Source organism: Thunnus maccoyii, chromosome 13, assembly GCF_910596095.1.
Source record: "Thunnus maccoyii chromosome 13, fThuMac1.1, whole genome shotgun sequence".
NCBI classification, from domain to species: Eukaryota; Metazoa; Chordata; class Actinopteri; order Scombriformes; family Scombridae; genus Thunnus; species Thunnus maccoyii.
In genome coordinates, this window is record NC_056545.1 from 13,040,732 (window position 1) to 13,068,186 (window position 27,455).

General features: G+C 39.0%; 1 protein-coding gene across 4 annotated transcripts in view; it reads left to right on the forward strand.

The window, feature by feature from the left end:
- Positions 1 to 27,455, forward strand: part of gabrg2 (gamma-aminobutyric acid type A receptor subunit gamma2) — a 57,983-nt gene that overhangs the window by 10,155 nt on the left and 20,373 nt on the right. For 3 of the 4 annotated variants that reach the window (XM_042430671.1, XM_042430670.1, XM_042430672.1), the window contains exons 2-6: positions 231 to 370; positions 8,329 to 8,396; positions 12,461 to 12,681; positions 15,207 to 15,289; positions 17,313 to 17,450. In XM_042430671.1, coding sequence (XP_042286605.1) covers positions 231 to 370; positions 8,329 to 8,396; positions 12,461 to 12,681; positions 15,207 to 15,289; positions 17,313 to 17,450 — 650 coding nt within the window. Of the gene's footprint in view, positions 1 to 230; positions 371 to 8,328; positions 8,397 to 12,460; positions 12,682 to 15,206; positions 15,290 to 17,312; positions 17,451 to 18,338; positions 20,193 to 27,455 lie in introns of those variants that run through there. The other variant, XM_042430673.1, reaches the window with a different exon arrangement.

The window sequence follows — 27,455 nt, forward strand, 5'->3', positions numbered from 1 at the left end:
TTTCACTATATGTACTTGTATGCATATGTGACAAATAAAATCTCTTGAATCTTGAATATTTGTGTTTGGGATCTTCAAAAAACCTGACCCTCACTGTCTCTCTCATCTCCTAATATTTATTTATAAAGACAGAAGAGCACACTAGGAAGGGAAAAGCTTGCTCTCCTTTTAAAAGAAATTATTGATTGCATTTTTTTTTTTCTCTCTCTCTCTCTCTCTCCTCACCACAGCTCCTTCCAGACTGATGACGATGATGAGGTGTCTAACAAGACGTGGGTGCTGACTCCCAAAGTGTACGAGAGTGACGTCACACACATCCTAAACAGCCTACTAGATGGATACGACAACAAACTCAGACCTGACATCGGAGGTGGGTGCTGATTTTTCACAGATGATCCGTTTAGTCACAGTATCACAAAGAAATGTACCCACGTTTATGGGCAAATTTGCATTAAAACACATATGCTTAACTGATATAGATGCTTATACACAAGCACTTTACCCATGAAGTGAAGAAATAGGGATGTGTTGAAGAGAGATAATCTATAATTGTGCAATGAGGTGAAGTCTGAAACACTTGTCAATGAAAGCAAACCAACCCTATACACTATATTCTTTAAGCTTTAATATCTCCTTAATGCAGCAATTATTCTTAAAATAGCCATTAAAACTCATTAGATTAAGTGAATACTTAGACTCCTGTATAGGCTCCTTTTTTTGGAGCCAGAATTGAGTAGCAATTAAAGAAATTGCATCTTGAGGCACTTGAGCAAATGGAGAGGAGACACTTTCATACTATAAAGATAGAGAAAAAAAAACAACTCTGTATACATCTAGTGATACTTATCATTCATGTGCAGATACTCATTGAGAGTTTTTTGAATGTAAAAATCTCATGCCAACTATTAAGGAAGTAAAGGAAGAAAAACAGTCTTGTGTGTTTAGGTTGATTGCGCTCTTTAGTCATTATTCTTGGAGCTTTCAAAGAGTTTTATATACGCATGAAGTTAGACCCTTAACAAATCTACATTACTTTAATCATTAGCTTCTCACACAATAACACTGTTGTTGTGTGAGCTAGAGGTGGGCCCCGAGTCACAGGGCTCGAGTCAGATTTGAGTCACACATGATGAATGTAGACTGGACTTTACAAAATCAAAAAAGGCTTAAACACAGATGATGTCGCTTTACTTACACTTAAGTCTCACTTGAAACTTTCCCAAAGCCCAAAGATGTATAATTATGTTATAAAAATATACTTTGAATCAATCCGACAGCTGCCAGTCATGTTACACAAGCATGTGAAAGGTGTGTTTGGCAGAGCCAGACATTTCTCTGTTCTCTGTTTAGGAGCAGCTGAGATTGACACTGAAATGAGAACAGCTGGTCAACCATAAAAGTCAGTCCACCTTAAGTGAGCCTGGTCAGGTTAGGCTAACCCACTGTTGCTAACTTCCGCGCGAACCCCCTTTACTTTTCAATTTGTTGGGGAAACAACAGATGAGACTTTCTTGGTCTTGAGAAGCTGTAGCATTTATTAACTGACACGCTGTAGCCTAGACTGTACATTTACTATCAGACTGACAACTCGCTGATATCCTTTTCCTCTGCTACGCTCGCATTCACCAACTATAGGGGAAACACTGAACAGGAATAACATACCGAGGCAAATCTGATCTGCTTTTGTTTAAATATTATTAAGTTTAAAAGTAATAAATACACATTTTGAAAAGCTTTAATTATTATTTCTGTAAATTTACTTAATTATTACTCTAAAATTCTAAAAAGGCATTACATTTGGTTAAGGGCGAATGACTTAAAAGCTCAAGATAAACCTTAGTACTCCAACTCGACTTGGAAATTTATAGACTTGTGACTTGCCTCACCACTGTTGGTAGCTAGTAATAACATAAGGCATGCCACCTGACACATATTTGAATATATCTGCTGCAGATTGTAAAATAATAAGAAATAATGACTTTTTTAATGGCATGAAATGAAATTGGGAGGCCAGCTGTAGCCGGATGGCCAGTGCATATTCACTTCATTTAGGCTGTAGAAACTGAACACACAGAGGATTTAATGCACAAAGCACAGTTTATTATTACACAATGCTGAACATTACAAAGTGTATGTGTGGGTTTGCTTTTGTCCATTCTATGCATGTGTTTGTGTTGTGTGATGACAGTGTTGGCAGCAAGGCTGATTACAGTATAAAGTAAAGGATACAATTTGTGAAAAAAAAATCAGAGGGGGGGATGTTTTTGAAATGTTTTTACTCCTGAAAATAAATCAGAACCACAGTTGGCCTATATAGACAATGAAGATTATTAGGCTATTTCTTGCAGCTGTTACAGTAACATTAATAAAATAATTATAAACTTTAATAAAACAATTATGAAATTTGATCTTGACCACTGCATTTGTAGAAATATTTTAATCATTTTTTAAAAAATATAATTCATTCTCAGAGAAGTGATGTCAAATTCATGCCTTGTCCTTTCCTCATCCGGACACATAGGAGATGTAACCATATACAATAAAACTAAAAGTTTAAATGCTAATTTAACTTGCCCTCCAACGCTCCTTTCAGTACTGTGGATAGTGTCACTCGGCCAGACGTGCCAATACACTTAATGTCATTCTTGCAAGTCACTGTTTAATTCAGCTCTATGCACAGTGTGCAGCAAACTTCAATAGTAAATAGAAAATAATCACAACATGCAATAGTACAACGTGCTGTCATCATAAAAATAAATAGGCTACACTATAGTCCTACTTGTCAGACTAAGAAAACAGTCTGCTTTGACTTCTGTCTTTTTTTATGCTTACCCCTGAAGGGGTCATCCAGTGAACGTTGTGCCTCTTTTATCCATATCAATGCAAATCTCTGAGCAGGCAAGGAGGAAACCCCTGGTTGATTTACTGCATCATCACATAGCCTAGACGCAGTGTCGTCTCTATTGTCACTCACTTTCCAGTCCATTTCCGATTTTATTGTTGTTTATTGTTGTTTTCCCCCTCGCTATGAGGGGGATACATTTTTGTCCCCGCTGGGAATAAAAATAACTCAGCACAGGCAGCAAATAACACCCTGCGCTTACCTGTGTTTATGTACATGCATGTGTTGTGGTCAGGATAGCAGTCTGTCATGGTCCTGCAAGCCTTGTCTTGTCAATGTGAGAAGTAGACAAGTGGCTTACTCCCTTCACTTTGACAGACAGCTGGGCAGAGCTCCCTTGTCTAGAGAAGTGCACATATATCCTATAGCCTGTCACGTCTGTCTGCAAGAGCCGAATAGGGAGATCCTAACCACCTTTGAATGCTTGATTCATGGGTCAGTATTCCTGGGAAAACTGGTTTAAATCAGAATCTGTCACACACTGTCATAGAATGATAAAGATATGCCATTCTTTATGCTGATAGTGAATTGCTTCTCCACCTGCTGTAGTACCCATGCTGGATTGGGGGACACTGGCTAGTGCTGTAGTAAAGCTGCAAATGACAGGAATAGTTTGAAAAGATGCCACAGTATAACTGCCTATGTCATAGAGTTACAGCTGAGACATTTGTCTTGTTTGTCTAAATCAAGTCTTGTGTCTTGTGGTGAAGGACACCCACAGGAAGAGATAAATATGACTGATATACTGATATACTACCTACATCCTAAACAACAGCAACAGAACGCTCCATCCAGAGACTTGTCAACAATGTTGACTCAGCATTGTTGGAGCTTTTCCCTCTGCCAAAACAGTGATCACAGACCCATGAGTGTGCTATCGTGTTACATGATTTTCAAGATAAAACAAGTTTTCAGTTATGTGTTCAGGCTACTAGGAGCCACCAACATGCAAAGTTGCGTAATACACCTTTTATGTCTTTCTTTTTCAGTTGTGGTTGTTTCTTTGGAATGCACTGTGGTCCTTTGTCACTGGCATAGACTGTATGTAAAGATGGATGTAGCAAGGTGTTACATTACCCATTGGTTTGCATTGGAGCCTGTTTGAAGCCCAGAGTTGCAGCTTATGGTTGGCCCCATCTTATCTGTTTGGAGCCAGGACCTTCCAAATAAGGAGTGTCGGGTGTCGCCTTTCACGATCTGGAAACATGCCCCACTACCTCGGACAGAAACAAATACTAGCTTACTGGGAACACCGAGCGGCGCACAATTGGGCTAACATTAGCTACTTTAGCTAAATGATGCTAACGAGGAAGGTAAACTTACCAAAATATTACGACAATAGTTTGACACAATGAGAGTCCAGGGTCCGGAGAGAGCGGCGGGAGAGCGAACTGTCAATCACAGCTGTCAATCAACACCCACAATGCAGACATCAAAGCCTACTATAAGTCTTCAAATCTTTTAATGGAGCAAAAATTTCTAAAATGACCAGTACAGTTGTTAGAGGACCTGAATTTAGTGTTTTTTCAGAGCCAGCATCTAGCAACCATCGTGGCATTAAACTTTAAGGTACTTCTGCATTGGCTTCAGCCCACGCTTTGCTACCTCAGCAGCCATTTCTTTACACCTGCGGGTACAATGAAAGCCCCTCACTGGCGTCCCAACCACAAACATGGCCCATGTGTTAACTGGAAAGGCACAACCAGGCTGGAGGTACCACTACTGGGTATTGATCTCATGCAGCTTTAAACCAGGACTAATGAAATGACTGAAATGATTGCACATGATGAAAGCAGGACATGTATAGTAAATCTGATGGACTCAGCTGCTTATATGCACACTCTACTGCTTTCATTGTTTTTCTATATACAGTAGAAGAAGTACAATTCTGCATATAATGTGACACATTTTGTGAGGGGCATCATCTTTATACTTAAGACTTTAGAAGTGGGCTTTTGCTATAAATTGAAGAGCAGCTCAGATCTTCTTTGAGGTGCAGCTTCAGCCCAGAAAGCTGCTGCGAAGCTGGGCGGCTGGCTGCCACCGTCTTAACCATCATCTTCAAACACACTATGATCTCGCTCTCTCAGTGTTGGTCTTCCAGCTGCTGCCAAGTTACACAGCTACAGAGGGGTTATAATTAGCCAGCTATACTGTCATCTGAGCCGCCAACCAACCAATCAACCAACCAACCAACCATACCAAGGCAAAGCGAAGTTTCTCCTCCACTCCTCAGAGCACTGAAATGCTGTGGATTTAGATTCATCGCTGATTGTGCCACAGTTTCCCTTTGAAGTCCATTGTGATGCTCATTTAATTTTAATGCCCCTGGAGTACTGTACGGATGAAAAACTGAAGCAAATAGGACAGAGACTGAGAGAGAGAATTGAGAGAATATGAAAATGCTTAATTCTTCATTTATAATACACCCATGGCATTGGTCAAGGTCAATGCCCTCTAGAATGAAAATGGATTATTTCACAAACATGGAGAACGATGACAATGACATCAAGTTATTGTACAGTGAATTGAATAAATTTAATGAACGGGTCTAAATGATTGCTAATGCATGGTTATGCATTTTGGTCAGACTCTGTGTGCTATAATTCAATCAGCCTTTTACCAGGATGCTTGTAGTGGGTGTGTTGGCACATTTTATGTTGTCTTAGACAGCAAGTTGGAAATTTTAGCACTGCCACTTTATGTTCACTGGCATCTTGGAATAATATTTCCTTGGCACCTGTTTGTGCATTTATAAAAGACATCCACTTTCCAGTTGGCTGTGTAAAATAAGACAATTACACTTGCTTTATTTATTAATATTTTATTTATGCATTGCCTGCAACTTTATAAGTGATTTTGCTAATAATCAAGTCCAGGGTTACATATTATGTAGATCATATTTTCAGTCTACATAAATTCTAATTATGCCAATTAGGGCTGGACAATATATCAATATTATATGATATTGTGATATGATGTTGTCTTAGATTTTAGATATCTTAATATCATGATATGGCATAAGTGTTGTCTTTTCCTGGTTTAAAAGGCTGTACAGTAAAGTGGTGTAACTTACCAGACGGTTCTAGCTGTTCTATTATTTGCATTTACCCACTTAGTCATTATATCCACATTACTGATGATTATTTATCAAAAAATATCACCCAGCCCTAAATGCCAGTGCATTAATGCAGTAGTATTCATAGCAACTCACTGATATATCTGGCCAAAAGCCACACTGAATTGTTGAGAACATCATGTGAGATAAAGTACAAGCTATTAAGAGCAACGCGCGCGCATGTGTGTGTGTGTGTGTGAGTTTATTCTTATATTTGCAAGTGTGTCTTGGGGGTGGGGATGCAATGCACATGCATGTATGCCTGGGAGTGACATGAAAAATGGATGCAAACCTGCACTCACTCCCTCTGTCTATCTCTCACGCTCACTATAGCTCTCACATCAAGCCTTGAAGCCGGTTGACTCTTAACCTGACTCCTTTAAGACATCACGTCCAGTCATCCATAAACATACGCATTAAAGATAGCAAAGTGTGGAAGCTGATCCAGGCTGACTCAGAGGGATCTGACAGAGCATGGACATCCATTTGACACCACGCTGTCCAGTTTTATGACCCATACTTTGTCTGACATCTGCCCTGTCCATCTCAGCAAGCTGACATAGGCAGTAGACACGAAGAGGTGTAACACATGGCAGTGGACAGATGTACACATGCAGGTGTACAAGCAAAGATAATCCATTTACATACATGAAGGCGTGTACGTAACAAAGATAAGCACTGACTCAAGAGGGTGTATATATAGTTCATACTGTAATTACACACACACAGCAACAACAACACCAATTCACTGTATCTCTAATTGTGTGTTCACTAGTTTCCCTATAATAAATTATCTTCAAGTAAACTGACATTTAGCAGTTTCTAATGCATCTGCTGCTCTAATGTTATGTGGCATAGTTGTTTGGTGATCTCTTTTGGTCTACGAAGTGTAATTTTTCCTCAAATCCTTTCAAGTCAAAATATTTATGAGGCACTTTCAACCTAAAACTGCGTCTCTGTGTGAGCGACGGGCAAACACCAGCATGTCTGTGAGAAAAGAGAGTAAATGATTGGCTACCAAGAGGGGCTCACAGGCCTCAAACATGGAAGGACAGGAAAAGGCATGGATGGGATGTTGCAGAGTGCACAAAGGTATTCTGGTAAATGGGTCAAGATTTTGGCTGTAAATATGGACAAAGTGTGTGGTTCTCTGACATTGGCAGGAAGCCCCTTTGAACAGGAAGTTGGCCTAATCGGAGAAGGCTTTGATGTAGTCTACTCGCAGACAAAGGAAAATCTGAGCCAGGGTTTCCATTTCATTAGCAGTATCTGATGTATCTTAGACCCAGTAAAAATCCAGATAATGTAATAGTGTCTTAAACATAAAGTGGGATCATTTGATTAAAGTAAATTACTGTATATACTTGTACGGAGTGAACTCAATGCCTTAAACTTTTACGATGGACCTAAAAGAAAGAGTCAAACCTCCGCCCCTGTTATTTTTATTCTAAGGTTGAGTTTCTACATGTCTTGAACCAAAAAAGATAAAATTGGTGTCACTAGTAGTATTAATAGTAAAACTAAATAACAAGATATACACCATTTCAGTCATGGACCTTCATCAGGCATCAAATTCACAATATGAATACAACAACATCTTTAAACTTGAGCCACAGGCTGCCACAATTGAATAAGGGGTCAAATCACCTGAGACAGTAAAAAAAAGCCCTAAAATGTGAAAAAAAACTATTTATTGACTTTATATTTTATGTAATATTATATTATACTATTTGCATTTTTTGTATGATGTTTTCTCTTAATGGTTTTGTAGATATTTCCAGTTTGGATATGAGACTAGGGTTGTTTGTTGTCAGATAATCCCTCCCCTTCTCCACTACACGGAACTTCTCTTGTGATAGAAATTACTTTGCATTGCACATCTATTTCTTTTTTCAGTTCCCATTTTTCCATTGTATTCTATAGTGCCGAGTCATTTTTTGATAGGTTGTTTCAGTCTGTGGCTCAAGTATAAAGATGTTGTTGTTTCATATTGTGAATTTGATGCCTGACGAACGTCCACAACGAAACATTGCTTTTCCAGTGAACATGGTGCTGACATTGTGCCAGAATTCAACACTCTCTTTTTCCTATGCACCTGTCTACCAGGTGTACATATACAACACTTCTACGTGAAACACATGGACTCACATTCACAACAGGAAGATTATTTTACTCTTTTTCTTCAGTTAAGGTGATGTTATACTGTATACAGAACTGATGAACTGAACACCCTCCTGAGATTTGTTGTGTAAGTGCATCATAGATAATTGCTCATCTCTTAAATGGATTTTCCTATTCTTCTTTGCAGTCAAACCGACAGTGATCCACACAGACATGTTTGTCAACAGCATCGGACCAGTAAATGCCATCAATATGGTGAGTAATACTGGAATTTGATGTTAATTTGTCACTCCTGTTATTAATAACCTGCAGCATTTATAACTCAAGGAGAATATTTATTCCTAAATTTATGTTTGACCTGCATCCATCATCAGAGATGTGAGATTATGATTATCCAGATAGTAGATCTCCTCTCTGGAGCTGGCAGGGATTCAAAGTCTTGCTCAAGCACACTTCAGCAGGGCAGATGCTTGCTGTCATGGAGGATTGGTTGGTCCATCTAATCACTACGTTGCCCCACTGCCCTTGTAGTGTAGTAACACAATGCAGGTGTCAATCAGAAACTTAACAACTGCACTGGTCTTTGCACCACAGTGGATAAAGGCGGTCTGTTTAGTGCATCTGATTGCAGACAGCTTAGAACAACACCTCAAATCTTTAAATTAGAAATATGGTAAACCAGATGTGTTTCTCAACACACAGGCCAGATCTCAAAGCAGCATATGTGCAAACGGCTGTTTGTTGGCAAATCCTAAAATGTTCTTGATTTATACTTGCCAAATCGTACCAGCTATAATCTAAGGTGTCACCTGTTCAAGTTATTTGTGGTTTGTTCAGATAAGTGTACCAATTTGAGATTTTTCTTGGATCTAGTTTGAAAACAAGATATTTTTAGACTTTTATTTCTGTCTGTTGAGAATTGAATTTAAATTCTGTCATAAAAAGCATCTAATGTAAAAACAGTTTTTTCTCTCTCTTTTTTTGAGTATTATTCCAGTAATCTGTATAAGAACAATAACATTTAACCTTGTAGTTAAATGATATATAAGTTAAGTACATTCATCATATTTTCCAAATATTAATATGGGTCCAACAGTAGTTTGTATCAATATATGAATGGCTGTGGATTTGGTATTTTTGTGACCTTTTACATTTACATTTTGTCATTTGGAGGACACTTTTATCCAAAGCAACTTACAAGCTTTTCTTCTAGAGCATGACTCTTAATATAACATTTAAAGTAGAAATACAATGAGGCTAAAATCACACTCTCTTTTTAACCACTTCGTTACGTGAAGACATAATAAGCTTGTTATGTCTTTAAAGCCAAGTCTGTTTAGCATTTTGTTATAGCCTATTACTCTTACAAAAATGCACATGACCTTCAGCCAATGTGAGCGGGAGAGATGGCTCCAAAAATCAGTGTATTTCTATTAATCACAATTTTAGAAGTGAAAGTTCTGGAAATGCTGAAATTTAGGTATTCGATTCATGTAGGAAAACCCTTCTCCATGATGCTTTTTGATTATCACTAGTAATGTTGTTACAAATAATAACATAATAACAAAAATGATATAATATATAACTGTCTTGCTGCACTGATGACCAAAAAAGTGTGAGGAAAATATTTTATAGGAGAGAATTAATTAGAAACTGAGAGTTCCTCACAAATCTCACATCAGCATCACTTCATGTGTCATTGGGCCTCATGCAAGAAGCACTTGTACGAGCAGATTTGTTCTTAAGATGCACGTGCAAGTGATTTAAGAACATTTGTGGCGGCATTCATCAATTTTCTCATACTAAGAATTTTCTCTTAGGTACAAACAAAATTTACAAGTGGTCCAGACCTGTTGTACGTGTCATCAATAGATCATCTCAGGAAAAAGACTTGTTTGACTTACACTTATAATGCCCTATTCTCAATTAATTTGGAGTTTATATATGATAACAAAATTAACAAAAATTAAATATATAACTATAAAAAACTTAATGCAAAATTAACATTCTGTTTACCATATTATCATTATCTTGGCTACCAATTTACTGAAAGGTTTTTTTGATTTTATGATTTTTATTGACATATTTTGGACAGTGACTTCTACATTTCAGTAGTTAAAGGAAACTTCTCTCACTCTGACAGCTGCCTCAGTGTTGATCTGCAGGTCTCTGTCCAGTATCATTTTGTGTTGAAGCTGACAGTGTTATATCACCTGTAGACTATAATATTCTCTCGTTCATGTCTCAGCAACTGTCACATCCCTTGACCACCTCCCATCACGGACTGCTTTGCCTTAGAAAGATGTTTTTTAGCAAGTTCATGTCAAAGCATTCCCTCTTTATTTCTTTATTTCACAGTGCAGAGCTGCTCTGATGACACGTCATTGGCAGGATTCATATTTTCTAATTGCTTTGGGTCTCCAACTACTGACGTGTCTAAATTTACTACGTTTGTGTCTGCTGATTACTCAAAGTTTTACTTACTTGAAGTTTTTTGTGAATGAAACTCGCCCACAAACGGAGCAGAAGATGGAGCCTTATATGGGAATTTTAGAGACGTGGATTATGCTAATGATCACATCTCACAACTGTGCACCAACTCATGAACAGGTGGCGTTCATCAGGCTGAAACAAGCGATTTACAACAAGTTCATGCAGTTAAAAGAGTTTGTTGAATCTGACTTGGAGCACTCATACAAGCAAATCTCACAGACAAAAGTAAGAGTTTTAGGATAAAAATATGAGAATGTTCTTGCCTGATGCCCATTGTTTTCTGTTGCACGTCCCTGCTGAGAACCCACTTCTTTTGTGAGTCTGCAGAGCAGTCTGCTCTACATGGCGTTCCATTTCAGTTAGTCTTAGCTAAAACACCCACTCTTAATAATTGCAGTCACAGTGAAGTTGGAAGAGAGGCATCGATGGGATCAGTAAGAAAATGTGTTTTTGTGCTCACATTAGAGAGTCTGGGTGCATGCATGGGTGTGTGCGTGTGACGAGGACATTCCCCTGACATGAAAGGTTGACTGATTGCTTCGCATTCATATGTGATCAGCATGGTTGGGCCATCGCATTCACACTATGACATGACAAATGTGGTGAGGTTTGTAGATTTTCCAATGAGCAGAGAATAGACCGATGGTGCGGGGGTGTGCATCTAAGCATGAACACAATTTTAAATTCTTAATTATGTGTTAGGAATCCATGAAATATGGCAAAGTTACAACTCATCTGAGTGTGAGAGAGAGGGAATGGATGGGACAGACTAATAGAGAGAAAGAGAGGGAAAGATCAAGGTTTAAAGAAGAAAAAGAATCATAAATCGATGCTTTGTAGTCACTGGAGCTGAGCAGTTCTTAGATGTGTGCAGCTGTTTGAATTGAAAGAAGTGTAATCACACCCCAGAATGCGGTTAAAGAAAAAAAAAAAAGATGTTTATCCCACTCAGCAGGGCCCAGTTCAAGATACTAAAGCATTCAGTCTTTCTCATTGGATTTGAACTGTCTGTCTGTCCTTTGTGAAAAAGGGATACTGAAAGGATGGGAATGTTGCTGGTGAAAATGTTGTTTTTCAAATCTCGTTTGGGACTCTTTGGCATGGATTTAGGCTTTATTGTTGGGCTAAGCTTTGTCAGGAAGTTAATGCCTCTATGCCCTCTTGCACACAAATCCCCAGATTTTTTTTTCTCTCTTGCTGTACTTCACTTTGAACCTCAGGGCTCAACCATTCCAAATAACAAAATAAATAAGACTGATAGCTTCCTCTCAGTCACTCTCTCTCCTTTTCTTCCCACATTAGACCACAGCTCACCTTTGCTTGTAGCTATTCGATTCTGCCAATGCCTCTATCGCCTATTTTTCATCCCTCTTATGTATGTTCGAACACGGCTGTCACAAGGACTGAATAGGAGACAGAGGGTTTTGTCAACCTCAGGACAAAGTGCTGCCGAGGCAGCAGGTTATGAGGTTAGATAATACTTGAGCCAAACAATGGGAATTATTAATTGCCCCGTTGAACATTTAATTTTCAGGTTGAGGGCGTCAAGATGGTCTTTTTCAACAGTGCTCTTTAGTAGGGACAAAAGGACTCCTTGGCTTGAATATACACCATCTTGTCTGAGGAAAAGCTGCCTGCAAATGTGTTCCAGCATTTGTTCCACTAGTTTCCACCGACACAGAAAATTTCCCTTCAAAAAGAAGAAACAGTGGATTTTTTCTGCAGCCTAAATTTTGACTAGTTTGTTGCATCTCATATTTGAAAGCTACACAATGGTGACAGCGCTGATTTAACATAACAATGTGGTTTGTTTTATCTGTCATCAGGAATACACCATCGACATCTTTTTTGCCCAGACCTGGTACGACAGAAGGTTAAAATTCAACAGCACGATGAAGGTTCTGCGTCTTAACAGCAACATGGTTGGGAAGATCTGGATCCCAGACACGTTTTTCCGCAACTCGAAGAAAGCTGACGCCCACTGGATCACCACACCCAATCGCATGCTTAGGATCTGGAATGATGGGAGAATACTCTACACCCTCAGGTAAAAATTCAGTAATGCCTGAGATGAGATATTAGCAATAGATCATCTGACTTACTAAAGTATTTCTCAACTGCAACCCACCATTTGATTGATCGTGTGACTGGGTGTCAAAATGATTCAACTTACCAGTTATCCCATTTTGAATGTGCTGAGAGGTTATAATGTCATACTTTTAGTTTAAATGCTGGTGTGTCTAAAAAGATAAAAGAGTGCATTAAATAACACATTTAGTGAAAAAAAACCCTTTTTTCCTATTTTGTAATGATGGCTAAGGTAATGGGAAGTTCAAAATCTATTTACATAAGCAATTAATTGCAGTACTTTCAGCTGAACAAAGCACAAAACAACAGATAACAATGAAAATACATGGTAATTGGTCTTGTGTCCATGTTTTGAGCATTTAAAGCTTAACTTAGACAATAGCAACTGTGCAATATTTTATTTTTCATCTTTGTTATTCTTTTATGTGTATATATTTGTTGCCGCTGTGATGCTTCCTTCTCTTACTGGCGTCCACTCCAGCAAAAGCAAAGCATGCACTATAGAGGGCATTTGAGATACCCAACGATTTACGGCCTTCTACATAAATAATTCATGGTACTGATTACCCTGAACAAGCCTTGGGCAATTTTAAATTTCAGTAGGGATTGGTATCGTTAGGATTTAGGATATCGATATTGATACTACTCTCCATAATGAAGTATAAAAAATAAAGTAATTAATAATAAAGTGCAAAAAATAAAAACATGGCATGAAAAGATGTGGAAAGAGTCAGCAGTTATTTATTTTCATTTACAAACATAACAGTTAAATTAGAAGTGCTTACAACCAATGCTGTGTCCTGAGTTAATAACTACAGACTTATTTTTATATTGATTATGGCTGTAGTCAACCTAAGAAAATTTTGGTCGACTGAAATTCTACCTACTCCTCAACCAATCAATTGGGGGAAAAAGTTCATGTAATATAAACAAGCCAAGTTAGCCCTCCAAGCTAATCCATGGTAACTAATTAGCAGGTGATATCATGGTGATATCTAGTGTCGGCAACATTTTTTGCCAACACTAGATATCAAACAAAAGCCAGAGTTGCTGTGAGCTGTAAATTCACCACTTCTTAGCAGAAGGCAGAAGATAACATTATCTCGGAGCCTGACAAGCCCGGTCAAAGCCTCTCTTCCTCCGGGTAGCTCTCCTGCTCCTGCCTCCGTCTCAGACTCACCCTGGTCAGCGCCTGTCTCCTCGGTTTGCCACTGGCTGCACAGCGCTTTCTTCTTCTTCCTTCCCTTTTATGGTGGATGGCAACCGGCATTAGGGTGCATTACAGCCACCTACGCAAGCTATGTTAGAATGAATTAACATTACATAAATACCGATAGCGGCACCGTTTGTCCAGGAGCTTATCAGTATTTGGGTACTGACCAGTCAGGAATCAGTACCAATTTAGTACCGGTTCGCGATACCCATCCCTAAATTTAAGTATTTTAAATTTGACAGTATTAGCGTGAAGGAAATCTGTCTTACAGAATGAAGCAGGAAGTTGTGTGTGACAAGGAACAACATTAGAGCTACATTGCCCTGAACTAATGTTTTTAGGTGCTCTTGCATGGAGTTTATGACTTAAAAGGAAGTTTTGTTTTTTTTTTAATTTACCTACTGTATTATTTCATTAGTTTGAGTTTCTGAAATGCTTGGGAAGCTTTTTTAAGTAGTATAAATACTATAGTAATTATGAATATTGTTTTATAGTCTAATGACCTATTCTTGCCTGAGAGCTTGATGTTGGAAGATTATTATAGCCTACCAAGGAAGCACTGATGGGTCGGAACTGCTAGACTATTTTTGCTTTTTTGCCCCCAATTATAAAATTATGGGTTGCTCAATAATAGCCGGACTACACACTGTTTGTAAGTCTAAAAGCCGTGGCACTAACCAGTAATACGTGAAATGTGTAAAACAGGAGGGTAGATTAAAGGGAAATATTGACTGTGCTTATTATCATGTTTTGCTTGCCATCATAAATACAGCGGATGATTACACTGACACTGCAATATATCATCAGTGATAAGAGAGAAAGTGAACTCTTCTGGACTCAATCAAGCCATGATGGATGTTCTCCTATGCAGAACACTACCCCTCCACTTCATTAATTTGTTAAGGAACTCAAAATTTAACCACTGGTTAATTAGGATGGCCACTGTGATTCGGAGGACAATGATACATGACAATAGCGAGTGCATGGATGAGTAAAGTCATTTAAGGTCATTCTCTCATTAAGGGGAAGTTTAATGACTTTGCCTTCAAACTCCCTCAAGTGTGAAAAGAAGAGATGGATGTGTTGCTGTGAAAAACATCAATTTAGTTTTATGAAATTTTAATTAATAATGCCTTGTGTTGATACTCATAAGGTTAGGGGTTTATTTCAGACTTTTCCAACACTCTCATCAATGTAAACTACATATTGTTTAGATTGTTTTGGGTTTTTTTCAGTTAGTGTCAGTGGATCCAAATATTGTGTCTCTGCAGGTTGACCATCGACGCCGAGTGCCAGCTTAAACTGAACAACTTCCCAATGGATGAGCACTCATGTCCCCTGGAGTTTTCAAGCTGTAAGTTTGGCCATATGCTGATATCCTACTGTCATACCCTTCCCTCTCTTCTTCCGTTTCATCCCAAACACACGCACACACACTGCGGCCAGGAACAAGCCACATATGAGCGTAACAAAGACATCATTTAAGGAACCATTATGCAACAGGCCAAGGGATGAAAGGAATTCAAGCTGCAGTAAAGCCTTAGGATTTATTTCAGAACACTCCAATCTCCTGAAAAACAATCATGAGTCATGTGTTTACTTAGGTTTAACAGATGTATGCACATATCAAAGTATGTATGCAAACAGTATATTTTTTATTGCTTTAACAGAAAGCAAGTCTAAAATGGTGATTGCTTGATATATATGAATATGTTACATGAAAGATGTGACTAAAAACATTGGTCCATCCATTCATTCGTATTGTGCACTGGCATTCAGTAAATGGATTTAATAATAGATGTCTAATTCCCACTCGACTACAGGCAACAGACTGATTGATTTTCCTACACTTTGTCAATACTGTTCTGAAGACATTTCAAAAAGTGACAAGTCCAAATGAGTCACCCCCTCCGTGTGAGGAGTGCATTGAGGGTAAGTTATGCTAATGAGGCCGCTATGGATCTACAGAGCGATGCACCATGGGATATTCTCCAGAGAGATCTCTTCCTAAATAGCTCCAGAGCAACAAGAAAAAGAAACCCGGGGGTAGTGGGCCTAAAAATGGAACAGAAGCATTCATTTAAATTTGATGAAAGCCATGGATGTTTTCAGAACTTCGAAAATCGCTTGATGTACAGTACATGAGCTCAATCTCAGAAGCAGCGGGAGGAGCAGTGTGTGGCATATTTCCTCAAAACGTGGCACAGAGCAATGAAGCATGGGGCATTTTCCAGTGCAGCTTCTTCTGCAGTGGTTTCAACTGTGGCCAGATGAGAGTGGATCACAGTATATTACATTGAATAATTTACAGATCTCTTCATACTTTGCACATGATACAGTATATTATTTCTTACTTATCTGACAACACAGCTAAGTGTTCTTCCACAGTGAATTCATGACATTGCACTGCAAGAACATTGTTGTTCTAGCTTCCTAAAAGGAGACTGAATCAATAAAATGTCCTGGATGCACTGCCAGCAAAAGAGCAGTCTGCCTGCCTGGCTGGCTGGCTGTAATGTGGCAAATGGGCAGATTCTTCCATCCTCTGCTCCTCTGAGGTCCAATATTACTGGATGTCAGAGAGCACTTTAGTCATAAAGCCATTTAAAGTTTGCACTAAGGAAAGTACATGTGCATTATTCAAGCCACTCCCTCGATGGCTGACGGCACAGCTCATCACTAAACTGAAGACCATTACAGTCAGACTTCACCACCTGTACAGGGCAACATTTAGTCAGGTCCGCTCACAGGATACAGAGCGCAATTCCAAATCCAACTTGCTACCAGACAGAAATTCAATACTAACTACTATGATTTGATTATGATATTGCATCTGCACATCTAAGTGAATCAGTACAAAAAAGGTAAGATTACCATTGTGATTCTCACCACCAGAGAGCATACACTTGGGGTAATAATATTACTGCAATCAAACTCGCAGCTATCGATGGATCAATTTTGTAATTTTTGCTTTTAAGTCAGCATGGTGTTACAGAAAAGAATAAGTTTTCTCCCCACAGATGGACTGGATATTTTGTCAACATGTCGTGCAGGAGTCTGTTATATAATGGTTCTTTCATGAAACAGTTTATTTGCAAGCTAGCTGACTTTATGGGTATGGATTTGTCTGAAATAAAATAGACAGTGCTCGACGTTTTCATTTTTTTTAATATTGAAATGTTCTGCACCATTTCGTTTTAGACGATATTTTGTTGTATAGCAGCGAGTACATCTGTGGAGTCAAGTCTGAAGATATTTCCCAAAAGGGAAAAATGGTACTCTTCAACAAACATTGTGTGATGTTTGCACCGAACTTCTTTATTCTTCTCTCCTCAGCTAAGCTCCATGTCATTTTAACTGTGTTCTCTTCTGTTCAGATGGCTACCCCAGGGAGGAGATTGTGTACAAGTGGAAAAGGAGCTCAGTGGAGGTTGGGGACATTCGCTCTTGGAGGCTTTACCAGTTCTCCTTTGTGGGTCTGAGGAACACCTCTGAGATTGTCAGGACTGTCTCAGGTAAGAAAAACATTGTTTCTTTTGTTTTTTTTTTGGTTTGTTTGTTTTTTTAACTCGTCTTAGTTATTCGGAAAACAATTGATTGAATACACACCCTGCTAGTGACACTGGGCAGATGTGTGTGTGACAGAAGTGATTTTAGAACATGTCAGGGTTGCAATGTGATTGGGATTCCAAGGGTGCTGCATGACACAACATTCATATTGGGAATGATGTATTTAATCTGATGTGGGCAAGAGCGTGCAGGCAGCATCATCCTCTGGTGATGAGCATAGAGAAATTTCATATATGAAAACTTGAGAGGCATTACTATTATCAGGCTCACACAACTATACATTGCACGCCTCCAACTGTGTTACCAAATAAAGTTGAATCTCTCTTTCTCTCAAAATTGCAATGTTTTAAATCCACTTTTAGTTATAAGTAGAATCCATAAGGTTTCCTATGTCTCATTGGACAGATGGACAGATAGAGTTTCAACAGAGCTGGCAGGGTGGGATGGTCACATTTACAGGAGCTATAGATTTATTGTAAGGACTGGATAACATTATTCCAAAATGACATACCTTTTATTTCATACAAAGATCACTCATTCTTTCCCACATGTATGAATGACACAAAAATACTGTTTTCATAAAATTCTCTTTGACTTTCATAATTCTGGATATGATGGTTCCAATTATGATCATTTAAAAGGCAATTTTGAATGTGCGTGATATTTTTTGCTTAGTTTCACACCCACTTCTTACATAATTTATGTATTTTTAACTATTTCCGACCCAGAGTACACCTACAGTACAGTTTATGGACGCTACTCACGCTACAATTGTCCCTTGCAGACATCCATTTTCTTAATGTAAAGCTTATACTCTGTTCCATATTCTATAGGTAGCACGACTGCTGAGAATGATTCTCCTGAAAGTAATGCACAATGTTGATTAGGTATACATGTCCATTTTTACAGCCTTTGTTTACAAAATAGAAATATTAGATTAGATTCAGATGTCCTATAGGCCATTGAATTACACAAAGGAGTGACGGAATATATGCATCATTCATACCACATTTTTTATGGTGTACTGGCTGGATTCCATTAAAAACGATGCAGGAATATGAATGTTTGCTTGAGGAAAAACAGCTGCTTTCCCTGGACATTGTTGATGTTTTAGAAAAGGGCCAGAACTGTGTTTGTATGCATATGCTTGTTTGTTTATGTTTATATTCATGAGATGTCTGTAAGTAATGTATGTAATGTTCTGCATGGAAATGTATGTATTCTCAGTGTGAATCAAAGAAAGGCTGCCAGAGATTAACTTTGGCCAAAGGACAGTTCATCCTCATTAGATCAGCTCCATTATCCAGAGGAACTGGAAGTTTTTAAATAAGGTTATGTTATTTCAGTACAAATAAAAGATCCCTTCATAAATCCCACAGTTTAATTGCTTAGAAAGAAATACGGCCATTTCAGCTTTTTTTTTTCTTTCTTTTTTTTGTCTAAACTTGCAGCTTTAGAAATCATTTAAAAAGAAAATCTGTCGTACAATATGTAGGTGGTGATGTTTTTTCTTTTGTAACTCCTTGTAAATTCTTCTTTTTATGAGATACTCAGTTCATTCCAGTCTATGTGTTATGTGAGTATTGATCAGAGGGTAGTGGATGCTCTTTGGCTGTATGCCATCTGTTTAGAATATGGGCTTGGAAAGCTACAGAAAGAAAAGGTCATTGTATCAGACATGTGGCGGTAGGGTCATTATTCTTGCTATCGTTTGCAGATCAGTATGTCAAGTCATTTGTTTCCCTTGAAGTAGATAGCTAATTAAATAGGGAAGTAGTAAAATGAGAGAACTATACCTTATTTATACGGCCTTTTGACAACAGTTTTAAATGCTAATAGTTTTTAAAACTGTGTTTAGTGTGCTGTGCTTTATCTGTTTTTAGATGTGCGTGTGTGTAAGGTGTCTATGTTTTAGAAAGTTTGTAACATGAGTTTTATGTCTCCAATTTTTGGGGGTACCAGTAAGTAACCAGTGTATAAACCTTTGTCTTTGTCCAGTTGATTACATAGGTATGGACATTATTGGCAAAATCTTCTCAAGGATGACAACTACAGTACATAAAATTGAACTGGGGTGTGTCAATTAAAGTGGGAACCACACAGTGTGTCCATGTGAGGTTTTTGGATGATGCAGCTGTAGTTCTGTATGTGCGTGTACAGCTAACTTAATAGGAGTTAATAACATCAGTGGGTAGTAGTGGGACAAATAAATAGTGCTCTCTTATGATCAACAGTTAAGATGGAGGTAATATTGCGTTTGGAGTGTTTACTGAGAGTGTAATAGCTGTTACGCCTGTTAGGTAACCCAGTACTCTATGATGGTGACAAATAAAAACATCATGAATCATCAGCTTTTACCGAACATTAATTTTAGATCAAGCAAGGTTTGATCACAGTATCAGATTTCACGATGCATATTTTTCAGAGGTAGCCGACAAAACCAGCTCTTTCAGAAATGCACAGTAACACACTAGTATGCACTCGTGCACAAAGAAGCCATGGGAGTAACTGAATTCAGCCAATCGTCTGTAATTTGCCACAGTTCAACAGAGTGTCACTGCAATGTAATGCTCACGGACATCCATACACACACAGGGAGGTAGAGAGAGTGCATGACCAAATGTTTGGACTGCAGTGGGGTGAGTTGATTAAAAAAAAAACAAAAAAACAAAAAAAACCCCATGCTTTTAAATTTTCTTTTTTAATCAAAACAGTTTTCAAGTGACAACATGCAATCTGTGTAGGAGGACGGGCTGTAGTGGAGAATTTGTACTGCCCTCTGACTCTCTCTCTCTCTCTCTGATCTGGTTTGTTATTTCCACAAACAGCCATCTGCTCTCTTGTCAGAGCAGAGAACCTTGACTGTGGCTGAGAGATCTCTTGTCTCATTTTGCAGTCAGTTTGGGTATCTGACCTGCTTCAAGATTCATGAACACAGCATCTGTCCTCAAAAAGCAGTCAGTTAGAGCCTTATTACCTAGTCATCAAGTACTCGCCATGCAGCAAGTCAGTGCTGCTGCAACGTGTGCTAGAAATATAGGAATATTCCTTAATATGCTGCATCATCACCAGCTCCTTTTATGCATTTTAAGTGTAGAAAAACCTGAGCAGTTGTACTGGTGATTTAGATCTTTTAGTTTTACTTTTTTGATCACTGAGACAGCAAATCCACTCATTTGACAGAATTTTAATTTCTCTGCAGTGAATTCAATAAAAATCCTGTTTAGGGTTGACATCATATAAATGAAGGGTGCTGTAATGGAAGTTTTTAAAGACCTATGGTTTTATATATATGGCTTTTACATTTAATTCATAATTTTGTCATCTATCACCTATATTCTTTTATTTTCTTCTTTTTTATTTAATTACATGTTAATGCATGTGTAACTGTTACCAAGCGTTGTGTTTACTGTTATAATCTGTTATATTTAGTACTATGTGTATGTTATGTGAAGCATTTTTTAAAGAAAGGCAGCATATAAATAGTACAATATACATTATTATTATTGTTTTGTTGCTGTTGTTTTTGGAGCTTAACCCCGAGTGAAGCTTGGTCATTACACTGCCCCTGTATTGACTGCTGAATTCTCCAATCTTGAAGGACTTCTGCTAGTAGGGAACTGTCGACTATAGTGCAGAGAGATTTTCCTTCAACCACATGACCCTGAGGTCAATCTCTCATCTCAGCATCTGCTGGTGTGTACCATACTCAGCTGTCTATGTATGAGCAACACACTGAATCTCTGCCAGCTCCCGGGTTTTTCGTCCTGCCTGTATCGAAGGGCAAGTTGGAAAGTTACAGTTAGTTCTATCTCACACAGGCTCCGCCCTCCACTGGACTCTATGGGTACAGTGGGTGGAGCCCAAATAATGAACGCCCTGCCGCAACATCAGCCCCACTGATCCTGACCGGCTAAAGGTTAGTCACTGCAGCCCACCTACTTCTTATAGCCTAAGCTGCCTCAGCAGAGAAGTAGGGGGCCCCAGCCAACCCAGATAGCATACAACTGAACTGAATGAGGCCTAACAGCTTAACCTCGCAGGGGTCCAATGTCAAGCAACAGACCCTCTGCACACCTCATTCCCCAGGTCATCAAGGAGCATGGGGAAAAAATGCAGGTGTGAGGCCAGAGGGGGGTCAGGCTAAACACAGCTGACACACACCCACCCTTTTCACCAGTCTTGAATTCTTCCAGTGAGCACAGACCGTGAAAGGGAGCCTGACATGTCCAAGAGATAGAACTGTATGAACGCACAGGGCATAGACCACGATACTGCCGTGCATACAGTATTTCCTAAACACTCATCCCACTAAACAAGGCCGCCGACGCTGTCACGCTGCATGTAGAGTGTGCAAGGACCACAGTGGGAGGGTCTCTTCCCACCTGCCTATAGGCTTAGGAGATGCACTCACAAAGCCACTTAGCAAGGCGTTTCTTGGATAGGGCTTTACCAGCCACATCATCCCCATAACACACAAACAGCTGCTCTGTGAATCTGATGGGGGCTGTGCGTTCAACATAGCATGCTGATGCAGATCAGTGGGCAAACTCGCAGTAGCTGAAGAGAAAAAGATGGCAGACAGTGGTGATGCTTCCTTATATACTGTGGGTTCCACATGTATTCAGGTAGGCACGTCCTGATTAGCTGGCTATGTTTATGCAAATTTCAGTGGGCAAATACGTGCGCGTGATTGGGGGAGAGTATTACCCATTGGAGGGCTCTGCTTATGCTAATAGAACTAGGGTTACAATATCATAACCTTTGTTACAGTTAAAAGCGAACATAATTATTTCAGTTCAAGCACAACACTAAATCACCATCAGTTAAACTGTGTTGAAAATGGTCAGGTGAGGCAACAGAGGGCCACATAATGGTAAGCTAAGCAGACAGGCAGGTAGGTGAACTGGCCTGATCCAGACAATGATGACTGTAGTAAATAGCCAGAGGAAGAGATTCCCTCTCATTCTATGAGACAAGCCAGTCTCTCCCAGGCTCAACGTGTCACAGCACTACTCTCCCGCATTCATGTATCTGTGCTCATATTCTCGCAGTAAAAAAAAAAAAAAAGGATGATACAAAAGTGATGTATGATTAAAGAACGATTGAGTGATATTGTAATGACAGGGGGCTGGGGGTTGACATGCCATCTGCTGCTCTGATGCATTTGCGTTGTAGTTTTTTTTTTTTTTTTTTTTTTTTCATAAAGGCTATGTCTGTTATTTGGTTTCCCTTCTCTCCCTCAGCCAGTGTCCAAAGGCTTGGTCTCTCAACATGTCACTTCACATCAGGGCTGCCTGTAGTGCCTGGAAGCCTATACCTGCATTTACAAAACAGACACACACATGTACACACAAATTTGCATGCGCGCGCACACACTCTCGAGCCTAGAACAGGAAAACAAAAAGAAAACATTAAAACATTCACTGCTGCTTATGACAAGCAAGGACCCTTGAAAGGACACCGGTGCACAGAATAGGAAGAACATGAAAGAGATGCAGATGATTTGGGTGTAGGACAGCTGAGGCACTAGGTAAACAGCTAATGTTGTTGTTAAGTTAACCTCAAAGTTAACCCCTCTGTGAATGGGTTAAGTTTGATGCTGGGAGCTGTGTTCTCAACCCATCTGCCAGGCTGGAGTTGAGCAATGATCAGAAACATCATAGTGCAGACAAGGACAGAGAGAAAAGAAAGAGACAGCAGGGGAAAAAAGAAAAGGGGACAAATCATAGGGAAAGGTGAAGGGAATAAAATTGTACGGGATGGTAGTTTTTGCATTTTATTCGTCTTGCAAAGGAAAATGACAGAACAGAATCCATGTTAGTGTATAATGATGTGAGGCCATGAGCAAAATATGTGAATTTATGTATTTTATGTAGTAACAATATAAGCAACATGATATGACATTGCACCCCCGTTGGCTATTTTTTGAAAACAAACAATCAGAAAATAATAAATGGATTGTTACCCTCTCTAGGTTATGTTTCAGAATTTGACTCTGCTCAGTTTGTGTCGGCAAATTATCTGAAGTAATATATATATGTGTGTATACACAGTATGTATGTATATATGCAGTGTTGTAGGTGCAGTGACTTGAAATTGCTAATACACTTTCGGTGCTTAACAGAGCTAAATCTGTTTTTATGTACACCAGTTTTCTTCTGACAACAGTGGTTGTGGCTGCATGCATACATTAAAGGTACAAGCGCTTGACAGATGGAGGGGAGATAAAAGAAGATTCAATGTAAGTGGACAACTAAGATGGACGAGTGATTTGTTTTACCAAGAAATGGGTGATTAGTCTTTTTTGTCCAACTCCACTGATTAATGTAACCAGCGTGGTGCATTTACATGATCAAATACTATCGCAGCCGTCTCTCCGTGGCCGTTACCCATCTTCCCTGCACATTAGTGGAATAAATTAGCTAAAAAAAGCATTGCTTATATGGAAAGGTGGCTTTTCCTTCCGTGCATAAAAGGAGTCGATGCCATTTGCTGTCTTTCTTTCTTGTTTTGCAGCTAGCCTCACTTCTTTCAGCAGTGAACTGTGATGGTTTGAGCAGGACATGAGGTAGTTAATTTGCTGCCCTTTTAAATGAGCACTAATATATGCTATGTTTATCAGCCAGTGGTACATAACAGTGTGTGTTTAGCAGGATTCAGCTGAGTTCAGAGTGCTTTGGTGTGCGCTTGTGTCCATGAATTAATGTTCTTATGTGTCCGTTTGCCTGCATGCACATTTCAGTGTGTGCTCTCCACTGGATACAAATTTTTTTTTTTTTTTTATGTATTGAAAGCTATTCTTAGAGTGACCTTCCAAAAGCCATGGCGTGCAGCCTTGTTGTCCGTGTGCGCCCGCCTGTGTGATTCAGTTTGAGTGGAGAAAGCCCAGGGACACATCAGTGGCCCTCTCCCGATTACGGAGCTCCACAGTTTGCAGATGATTCCTTGATGGGGCGAATCTGGAGGCATTGTGGTTGAAAGGAAGTGGCCCAGCGACGGGAAACAGTCAGCGAAACAAACACATGAACGCCCACGTGCACAGATTATATATATACGTAAACAGTCATGTAAGCACAGTCACTCTCCTACATGCCAAAGGATTCCCCTTATAGCATGGCAGAGTGCATCGTTGTTCTATCTTTAGGTCTTCAGTGCTGCGAATGGGGACGTAGACCATAATTTAATCCTCAAGTACACAAACACACTCTCACACACAACTAGAATAGATACAGTTCTGCTGCAACAAAATAATAGAAGGTGATGAATCACATACTGAGCCCTAAAGACAGAATCCTTAGAGTGTAAAATTATTTTATGCCACAGTCACAAGAGTGGATCCTACCTTACTCCTTCCTTCTTTTGGACACATTTGACTCCATGAACAACGGAGAGGGGTCTTTGTAGAAGAAAATCACTTTCATTGGATCCTTAGAGTTTTGTTTCAGACGTATGTAATGTTTAGTTGTTTTTTATCAAGGCTTTGTTGTGTTGTTGCTATTCGTTTGAGGAAATCCACTTGTGGGACAGGTATGTGGCGATATTGTCTTGGTGACAAGAGGTTTGTGAAATCCCCCAGCTGTAATGGGTACGGCACATAGGGGTTCAGTATCAGAAATCCAAAGCAAATTAAAGAGAAAATGTTATCAAATTCCTTGAAAAAGAAAATTATGCCACTGAGACAAGGATGCTTGTCACCGCCTGCCTTGTTTAATCAAGAAGAGTTAGAGGGAGGCAAAAAGCAATAAAACCTAAATGCCAATAGTTTTTTTTGTTACTGAGACATCATATCCCTGATCAAATAAAACACCTGTGAAAGCTAATCATATTGTGTGAAATCATTCCAGTTTCCCAGAAAGTAACACTTTGTTCTCAAAATAATTATAAAAAATGTAAAAATGAGATACAATATGAGATCAGGAAAAATGTAGATACATAGAAACATACAGAGTTAGAACGTGTTCAAATAGATGGTTATGTTATAGATTTCTGTTTATGATTGTGTCCAGTTGTGATGCTCTGGTGAATGAATAAGTGCAATGTACTGAATTCACATAGAGGTGAATCTTTGATGAAATATTTTTTGAACCCCTTGAATTTATAAAACAATTATGACAAGTATAAAATCAATCATGGGTTCTTTATCGTCACACACTCAAACTAAACACTCTGAACTGAACAAAGCAAATACAAATACTACACAGTAGGTGTGCTGTAGGTTGGCCATGACTTGATGCTGTATATGAAAACAGTAATTTAATCACAGTAATAACACGTTGCAGCTTTTCATGAGATGACGATCACCCGATCTTTGCTGAAGGAAAAAGGTTAAGAAGCGCTGAAACAATCCATTAGCCGTGGTGCGACTCTGTTGCTATAATAGCTGCTCTCTCTAATCTCTCCCTCCCTTCATCCCCCTCTCTGTGCGTTCTCCCTCTTGCTTCTGGGTGATAGTTGTGATGGGCAGGAGTGGGAGGAAAAATGCTCTGACTCAGCCAGAATCCTCCTTTTGTGAAGTTAAATACCAATTTACACTCCTCCCCATCCCCTCTCCCATCATCCACACGCACATCCTATACACTGCCCTATACACTGACAGTATTCACATTTACGAATGTACACATACACACCTTCTCCCCCTGCTCACTCTTGCAAAAGAGATTTTTTTGCGCCGAGTGTATTCCTGTGTCCTACTTTTTAACCCCCCTTCCCCCTCTTGCCTTCTCTTTCTCTCTGTCTGTTTCTCTCTCTTGCCTTTCTAAGTTGACAGTCTAATAAGCCAGTAATTAACACCTGAAAACTCGGAATGGTGATAGGCCATTGTAGAAGAGATTGCTTTGGGAAAATAAAGCTCTTGTTTTCCTCCCCATCAACCACCACCTGCATATAAAAGAGAGCCTGTGGTGCACTGTAGACGAGCACAGAGTTAGAGAAATAGCTTTTTTTTTTTTAGATTTTCAGTCCTTTGTTTTCTATACAGATGTTTGTTATTTTTTGAAGGACAGACCATCAAGCACAAAGCAATACAGATCAAGGACAGTGAGTGAAGGTCAAGGAACAGAATAATATTTGTTGTTTTAGACAGCATGTTCCTCCACTCCTAGAACTTACTTGAGTCGTAACCCCATTTTACCTTTATATGTAAATAGAACAGCTATTCCTCATAATGTATATCTTTTTATCCCCTTTAATGACACCAAACCTTTCCACAACACAACTGCAGTTGCAACAAGCGTTTCAGAGCAATAAACTAGGACACTGGAATATATTGCCTACAAAATTAAAATCATCTCATTTGCAAGAAGGGAGAGGGAGTGGGAAAGCAAGAGGACGTAAAAAAAAAAAAAAAAAATAGTGAGGTTGTTGTTAGTTCCTCTCTTTCAGTTGAGATGCCGGTAGGCAAGGATGGAGGTCATGGAGCTGGAGTGAAAAAAAAAGGAAACGAGGAAAAAAAAAGGGAAAGAAGAAAAGAATAGAAAAAAAAGAGGATCTTCAGCCAATACCAAAACAGGTCAAAGCCGTCATATGGAGGTTTGTGTGCAGCTGTCAATCTGAAACATCATTCTCACCATAGCAGGATGCAGCACTAGAAGGTCAGACTTAAGTTGATGTGGTTGGTGTTAGATATCGACAAGGGTAGAATGCCAGACTTTGTAAGCTTGAAGGTGCAGGAGGGAGACCGATATTACTGCTCCTGCTGGTACTACAACTAACTTAACTGCTCGTGTTATTAAAAATACCATAGAAATACTCAATAAAATAAAAATATACTCAATTATATGTAAACGTCCTGCATCTAAATTCTGCGTTTTTAAATAAAAGTGTAGATGGTTTATCAACTAAATGTACTAAATATCGAGGTAAAAGTATTTATAATGCAGATTAGCCCCTTTCATAATGTTATATTGTTATGCTATATTATTGTTTTATTATTACTGGTGCTTTAGGGT